Source organism: Strigops habroptila, chromosome Z (genome assembly GCF_004027225.2).
Source record: "Strigops habroptila isolate Jane chromosome Z, bStrHab1.2.pri, whole genome shotgun sequence".
Taxonomy (NCBI): Eukaryota; Metazoa; Chordata; class Aves; order Psittaciformes; family Psittacidae; genus Strigops; species Strigops habroptila.
This window is the reverse complement of record NC_044302.2, coordinates 20,571,627-20,578,394: the sequence shown is the minus strand read 5'-3', so window position 1 is coordinate 20,578,394 and position 6,768 is coordinate 20,571,627. Positions and strand designations below refer to the sequence as shown.

General features: G+C 55.1%; 1 protein-coding gene across 2 annotated transcripts; it reads right to left on the bottom strand.

The window, feature by feature from the left end:
- Nucleotides 1-615: 615 nt before the first annotated feature.
- Nucleotides 616-6,768, bottom strand: MLKL (mixed lineage kinase domain like pseudokinase). 2 transcript variants are annotated; one of them, XM_030470629.1, is made up of 11 exons: nt 6,715-6,768; nt 5,457-6,030; nt 5,157-5,270; nt 4,880-5,054; nt 4,674-4,771; nt 4,405-4,540; nt 3,810-3,894; nt 3,265-3,413; nt 3,040-3,089; nt 2,489-2,629; nt 616-1,714 (listed from the first exon to the last, which is right to left on the bottom strand). In XM_030470629.1, exons 2-11 carry the CDS (start codon nt 5,911-5,913, stop codon nt 1,662-1,664), a joined length of 1,458 nt encoding a protein of 485 aa, XP_030326489.1. In that variant the 5' UTR covers nt 5,914-6,030; nt 6,715-6,768; the 3' UTR covers nt 616-1,661. The 2 variants fall into 2 exon arrangements, 1 of the variants encoding a protein (XP_030326489.1); XR_003989231.1 differs by lacking the exon at nt 3,040-3,089.

Sequence of the window (6,768 nt, the reverse complement as noted above, 5' to 3'; positions counted from 1 at the left end):
TCTTATCCTAATTAGCAATTCAGCCTAAGTTAGGCCAAACCCAGATGTTAAATGCCACCTCCCAGCAGAACAGTCATACAGTCCAGATATGATAATATTCAATGCTCAAGTACTGTTCTCCAGCATTAAACTCACATTTATGATAAACCTGTCACCTACAAGCACAACACACTCTTTATTTTCCCTGTAAATTAATTGTGAGACTGGAAAACACTGCCCACATTCACACTGTGGGTTAACTAGCCCTGCGTATTTCTTAATACACGGCACTTCCAACATAACATCTTGGAGTCTCCCTGAAGGGGGCAGGGGCCAGCGCCTCCCCGAGCCAGGATCCCAGTGGTCCCCGGAAGTGCCGCAGACGGAAGGTCTCCACCGACAGACTTGTCTGGACCCAACGAGTAACGCCCCAGCGATTCCAGCAGACAGAGCCAGGCGGCTCCACAGATCCCCTGCAGCGCTGACCTGACGGCCCAACGCTGAAGCAGCAGCTTCCCCCTGCGGAGGGCCTCTCCTGCCCGGGCAAACCCAAAACCTGCTCCACATCTCCAGGCCTTACAGCGCTGCGCCTGCTTCAACACAGTTAACCAAAAAGACTCAAACACGACCCAAAACTCAGCACGCGCTCCACAAGCACCGCTTTATTTCTGTCTTCTTACAGGGCTCGCTCGCTTTAACCAAGAATCAGCCACACGAGCGGCGCGGGAGGGGAAAGCCTCTCCTCGGCAGCCACGGGCACCCCGGCGCTCAGGACGCCGGCCCCGGCCACGCAGCAGCGCCTCAGGCCGGGGCCCGCCGTCACAGAGGCCTCCCACCGCCCGGCCCCGGCGAGACCGGCCCGCGGCCGGCCCCGCACTGCAAGGCGGCAGGCACCTCGGCGGAGACCCCGCCGCGCCCGCGGCGGTCGCGGGACGCCGGGCCGGGTCGGGCCGGCCACTCACCTGCCGCTGGGCGCCACCGCCCGCTCGAGCTCCGCGCCGCCCCGCCCCTACCGCCCTACTGGCTGACTATGACCTCTACGTGCGCTTCTATAGGGCGAGCCGAGGCCAGGCCCGCATTCTCATTGGTCAGCCGCCCTGTCCGTCTGTCCCACAAAACGGAGGGGGAAAGGGGACCGCCTAGGGAAGGCAGGGCTTGTTTTGATTGGCTAGAGAGGCGACGGGAGTGCCCGGCTGATTGGGCGGTGAGACCCCTGACAGCCGCAGGGGGGGGGAAAGGGCGGGGTCAGGAGCTTCCATCGCGGGAGCGAGCGGCGGGGCGGAAAGAGCGGGAACTCGAGCGCATTCAAACAGAGGGCGGGGCGCTGCCGTGGCGGCGGAACCCCGCGAGGGGGCGCCGGGGCAGCGCGGAGGCAGCGGCGGGGCTGAGCGGCCCTGGCCCTTTGCCCCCACTCTGCTCCCCTCGTGGCCCCAAGGCTGCCCGCGCTCCTCCCTTTGCGTACCCCCCTCTGCGTCCGCTGCGGGCAACGGCTCCGGGGCAAAGCCTATGGCAGGGCGCGCTCAGACCCCTGGAAGGGTGGAGTTCTCAAACACGCGTGTATTGGACAGGCCGTCTCTGTGAGCGGGGAAGCGGGGCGAGGGGCACGCTGTGTGCCGCTGCTCCCCCTCGGCTCGCTTCCCGAAGCGCCCGGTTGCTTTCGGCTGCCCGCCCCTGCTTCCCGGTTAACTTCCTTGGTTTCTGCTTCTCTCCAGGTCAGACAGCGCGTCCACAATCTCTGCAGAACACAGCAAGGGCGTTAATCGAAACAGAAATCTAAACAGAGTATTTGGTGTAGGCTTTCCCCCTCCCACCTCAATGGAAGATAGCTCTACCTCATGGATAACAACCAGGACATGGAGTCACTGTGTCCTCAGGCCAACACAATTGGGCAGCCATTAGACTCATAGAATCCCAGCCTGTTTTGGGTTGGAAGGGACCTTAAAGCTCATCCAGTTCCAACCCCCTGCCACGGGCAGGGACACCTTCCACTAGAACAGGTTGCTCCAAGCCCCATCCAGCCTGGCCTTGAACACTGCCAGAGATGGGGAACTTCTCTGGGAAACCTGTGACAGGGCCTCACCACTGCCACGACCCAGATGACTTCAGAGACAGTGAAATCTTTCCTCTCTTGGAGCAGTTCCTGAGTTTGCAATTTACTGCTCAAAGTCCAAGGCAGGAAATGTTCCTGCGCCGTGTTGTGGCTGCTCCTTCAGTTTATGGGATGTGCAGACCTGCTCCCAGGTCTGTCCAAGCAAAAATGCTTACTCTTATATGATGCCAAGTGAACATCCTGGTGATGATTGCATAAACCTTAACAGTATGAACCATCAGTTACAGGAGGAAGAAAGGTCTAGTATAGGGGACTCGTTAGCACAAGAAGGTAAATCAAGGAGGAATCCCGAAACACACAGCCAGACAAATTCATATGGAAATAAGGGGCAAACTGACTGCTGCAGCAGCTGATTGGGGTATACAACGGGCCTGTGGAGCAGATATGCAGGACACTTACCCTCAGCAGAAGGGCGCTGGGAAGGGTCAAAGGCTCGGCACTGGTTAATGACTTTCTGCAGGTCTTTAGGACAATCGTCTCCAACAGGTTCCTGGTATTGGCAGTTGCAGATTTTCTCTATGATCTCCTGGGGAGTGCAGCCTGAACGACACACATGCAAACACAAGTGTCAGGGCAGAGCTTTGCTGCCACAGGAGTGTGTGGGGAGGAAATCCAGTGCAGAGCCATGCCAACAGCCTTTCTGCAGCCCTCAGCATGAGAAGGCTGCAGACCAGCCACTCAAACTGTGTCTGCAATGAACTCCTCTCATATTTGGCATGACACTGTTGGGCTCCAGTGGAGCTAGGTGTGTTTATGCTTCAATGCACAGGAACATCAAATAGAGACAAAAATTACTTGCATGTTTGTGGTTTAAGCATGTTGCTGAAATGCTTTACTGTATCGTATATCCCAGGGATGCTCCGGGAAGGAGCAGGGAGCATCCAGTACCAGACAGGAGCCACACTGGGCCATGAGGCTTTTACAGAGGGAACCAGATACTTCTGTCTCACCTTCAAATGGGATTTTGGAGGTTGCAATCTCCCCCAGCACGATCCCTAAGCTGGAAGAAGACAAGCAAGAGTCTGAGCATTCATCCCACCATGACATCCTCCCTATGCCAACCGCAAGTATCTGCTTCTGTGGCAGATTAAACCTTGGCCTTCTTCCACAGCTCAACATCGACCCTGCCTGGCATCTGCCTGCTGACAGACATCTCTCGGGAATGACAGACACACCTGTATATTTCACAGGGCCTCCTGTAGGGGTAGTTGGTGTCTTTCAGGTTCTCAGGAGCGATGTAAGCCAACATAGAGACTTGTTTCCAGTTATTCTTGGCTTTCCTCTTGATGGATGACTCTGTTTCACACAGCTCAAATCCTGAGAGCTGATTGAGAGAATGAGAGAGAGGAAGGGAGACGTGCCAGATGTGCAAAATGCTGCGGACTGCCTGAGATGGAGAAAGCAGAGTGAGGTGTCCTGGGCAGCAAAGGCTGTTGTGCAGCCACATGTGCTGCCCGGCACATGTCCCTTTCTGCAAGTGAAATATCAGGTGAAGGCAGGTGAATTGCCCTGGTTTCAGCTCATCGCAGGGTGGATGGCTCAGAAACGCTTACTTTGCTGATGATAAAACAGACATAATGGTGAATTGAGGTGTCAGTGCCCAAGGTGACACAGGAGATAGCTCTACCCTGGGTTTTATTCTGGACCATCGTAATTCCCTTCAGTGTTAGCAGGGGGAGACATCCACAAAAACATGCAAAACTCCAGGCATGGCCCTTACCTTCACGCAGTAATCCCCGGCCACCAGGAACTTGCTACTGCAGATGCAGCCATGGAGTCGGGACTTCTCCTCTGTCTGGTGCAACCTGCCACCAAGAGCAACACACACTGGTGGTGGACCCATCCTCACCTTGGGGCTCCCTTCTGCTTTGTATGGGATGGATTGACACATACCCAGAGGAGCCAGCAGCTCTCTGCCTCTCTTGGTGGACCAACCTTGCCAAGGCAACCTTTCCAGCCAAGCCAACCTCTCCAGCAGGGCCAAATAATGAGCCTTGTGGATGAGGACCCACCCTTATCCTCATCCATGGCCATGCCGTAGAGTGCTCCTGAAGCTACCCTATGGGTGCAGGGAAGGGGATTTCTCCCTTCCAGGCCTTTGCAGGCTTGAAGTCAGATGTAGGGGCCAGTGACCTGGGAAGATGGGTGCATCCAAACCCACTGCCTACCTCTTCACCAGCCTCCCATCCCAGTGTCCCAAAGTGGTGGAAACAGTGTCTGCCAGGATACCACTGCTAACTGAGAGATACCAGGAAGATGAGCATGACTTGTGGATTGTCAGGCAGATTTACTCACTGGTTTATGCAGGAGCTCACCTGTAAAGGCCTCTGGCGGCTCCCAGAGCCATCCGAATGCGGATGTCCCAGGAGAGATGCCGTTGCTTGGTCAGCACATCCCGCAGCGTCCCGTGTTTGCAGTACTCCATGATGATGGAGAAGCAGGGGCTCCCATCTGCAAAACAAAATCTTGAGCATCCTGCCTTCTGTCACCTCTTGAGGGGGGGACAATGACAAATCATCTGACACCAGCTAGTGCTGGGGACAGGCAGGGAGGGAAAGGGTGACATTGATGTGACACGCCCTACCTTTCTCTTCAATGCAGATCCCATACATACGCAGGATGTTTGGAGACTCAAACTTCTTCAGGGTCTGAATCTCCTTCTCAAAGATGTCTCTCACCTTCCTGCAGAAAGGTACAGCATGGTGAGATCCCTGCAACAAGGCACAACATGATGCTGTGCCACCCTCCTCTCCTGACTGCCCCGTGTTGCTCCCACCCAGGACAACTCACGCTGGGTCGGTGGTCAATGGCCTCTTGAAAGTTTTGATGGCAACAGGGTACTTGAGGTACTCGCCCTTGTAGAGGTTGTAGCTCTCAGTGTCCTGCAGTTTCTTGTAGAAGGTGAGGTTGTCCCGCTTGATCTCGATGATGTCTTCTCTTTTACCAACATTGACCTTCTTCAAGCCTGCTCCCACCATGCACCAGGAGGGAATAAGGGACACGTTACACAGGTCTCAGGGGGGAAAGACATAATACGCAGGGTGCCTTGAGGTGTCACCCAACTTACAGTCCATCACACGCACGATTTTGTTCAGCTCGCTTTGCATCCAGTCCACCTTGCTCTCCATATGTTGCCTGTCGATGTAGATCTCCTTGGTCATGTCTTCAGGCTCCTCAGTACCTGGGGAGAGAAACATGCAGAGATGGGGTTGCTGGATAAACATGCGGGACCAATACAGTTAGTTTTTTCACATGGTTTAAATGTCCATCTGTCTGTCCTTTGCCACGGCCATCAAGCCAAAGCTGGGCAGCAGCTGCAGGGAAGTGCCAACCTCAGGGAAAGAGGGTTTGCTAAATTCACACTTACTTGCGATCACCTGGTCCAAGAAAGCCTTATCATCCCTCAGGTCCTCAGCATCCTGCCTGCGGCATGTCTTTGCCTGAAAAGCCTTCAGGAAAGCCTGCTTCTGCTCTGCCTGCAATAGGAGCGAGAGCCCCTGGGCAATGTCCTCCAGGCTCTCATTCACCCAGACAAACTCCTCGCCTGTGCTGCGGGCTCTCAGGAACTTCTGGATCCAGCTGGTCTGGCTGTATTTCATCACCAGCCTCTGGGCTTCCCCCAGTGCCCCCAGCAGCTTCTTCAGCAGTTCCTCTTCATGGCAGGAAATGTGCTTTGGCGGCTGAGCCTTGAGGATTCTCACGGGCTCCAGCAGGATCTGGATGCGCTCCACGAGGCGCTGGCACTGGTGCTTGCAGCACTTCACCTGCTCGAATTGGGCATGGATGGCCTGGGCCACAGAGAGGATCCTCTCCACGATGTCCATGCTTGCAACGAAGGGCTTGGCCGCTGGGGATGTGAGCTGGCAGCGTCTAGTGGAGATGAGCCTTGGATATCACTTGGAGATCAGCCAGATGTGGATTTTCTACGCCGCCTTCTAAGACTGGAGCAGGCATACACAAACAGAGACATCACTAGCAGGATCTAGTGAGATGGGCATATCTTGTTCTGCATTAGCAGAAGGTGCTTTGGCTTGATTTATAGAAATCAATTTACTGTTAGCAATCTCCAAAGAGCTTACACAGAGACAAGTATGGTCTGCAATGACCCAAGGAGCATCCCCTGGGCAGCAGTCCCAGCACTGGCCCCACAGCATCTTGGGGTCCTGCTTCAGAGCCTACATCTTTGACCATAAAGATCCATTTTTATTTCTAGTCAATGTCTCTCTGTTGTCACCCATCTAATAAAAGATCTCACACCCCCACAGCCCCAGTGTTCTTCATATTTTCTCCCTCTGGCCCTGTATTGCCCACTTAAGACTCTAAATCAAACTCTTTCCATGTGCTCAGCATCCCCGCAGGGATAGTATAGTTCCTGCTCCCCAGCCCACATCCAGGCAGCAGGGACAGAAAACTGCCCCTGTTGCAGGGAAATGAGCAGCAGCCACCCACACCATCGACGCAGCCAGCACTAAGAGCGGGGAGCCAGGCTCTACCAGGTGGAAGCAACACAGAAATGCACCCAGAAACAAGCTCAGCCTCTTGCCCTTCCTCTTCAGCTCTCTCTAGCATGGCCCCGAAGAAGGAATCAGCTCATCTGCTCGCAAAGAGAAATCAGCTGGGTTTACCTGGCTCCGCTTCGCTCGCCGTGGCTGCCTCCACAGACTGAGGCACGGCAGGAC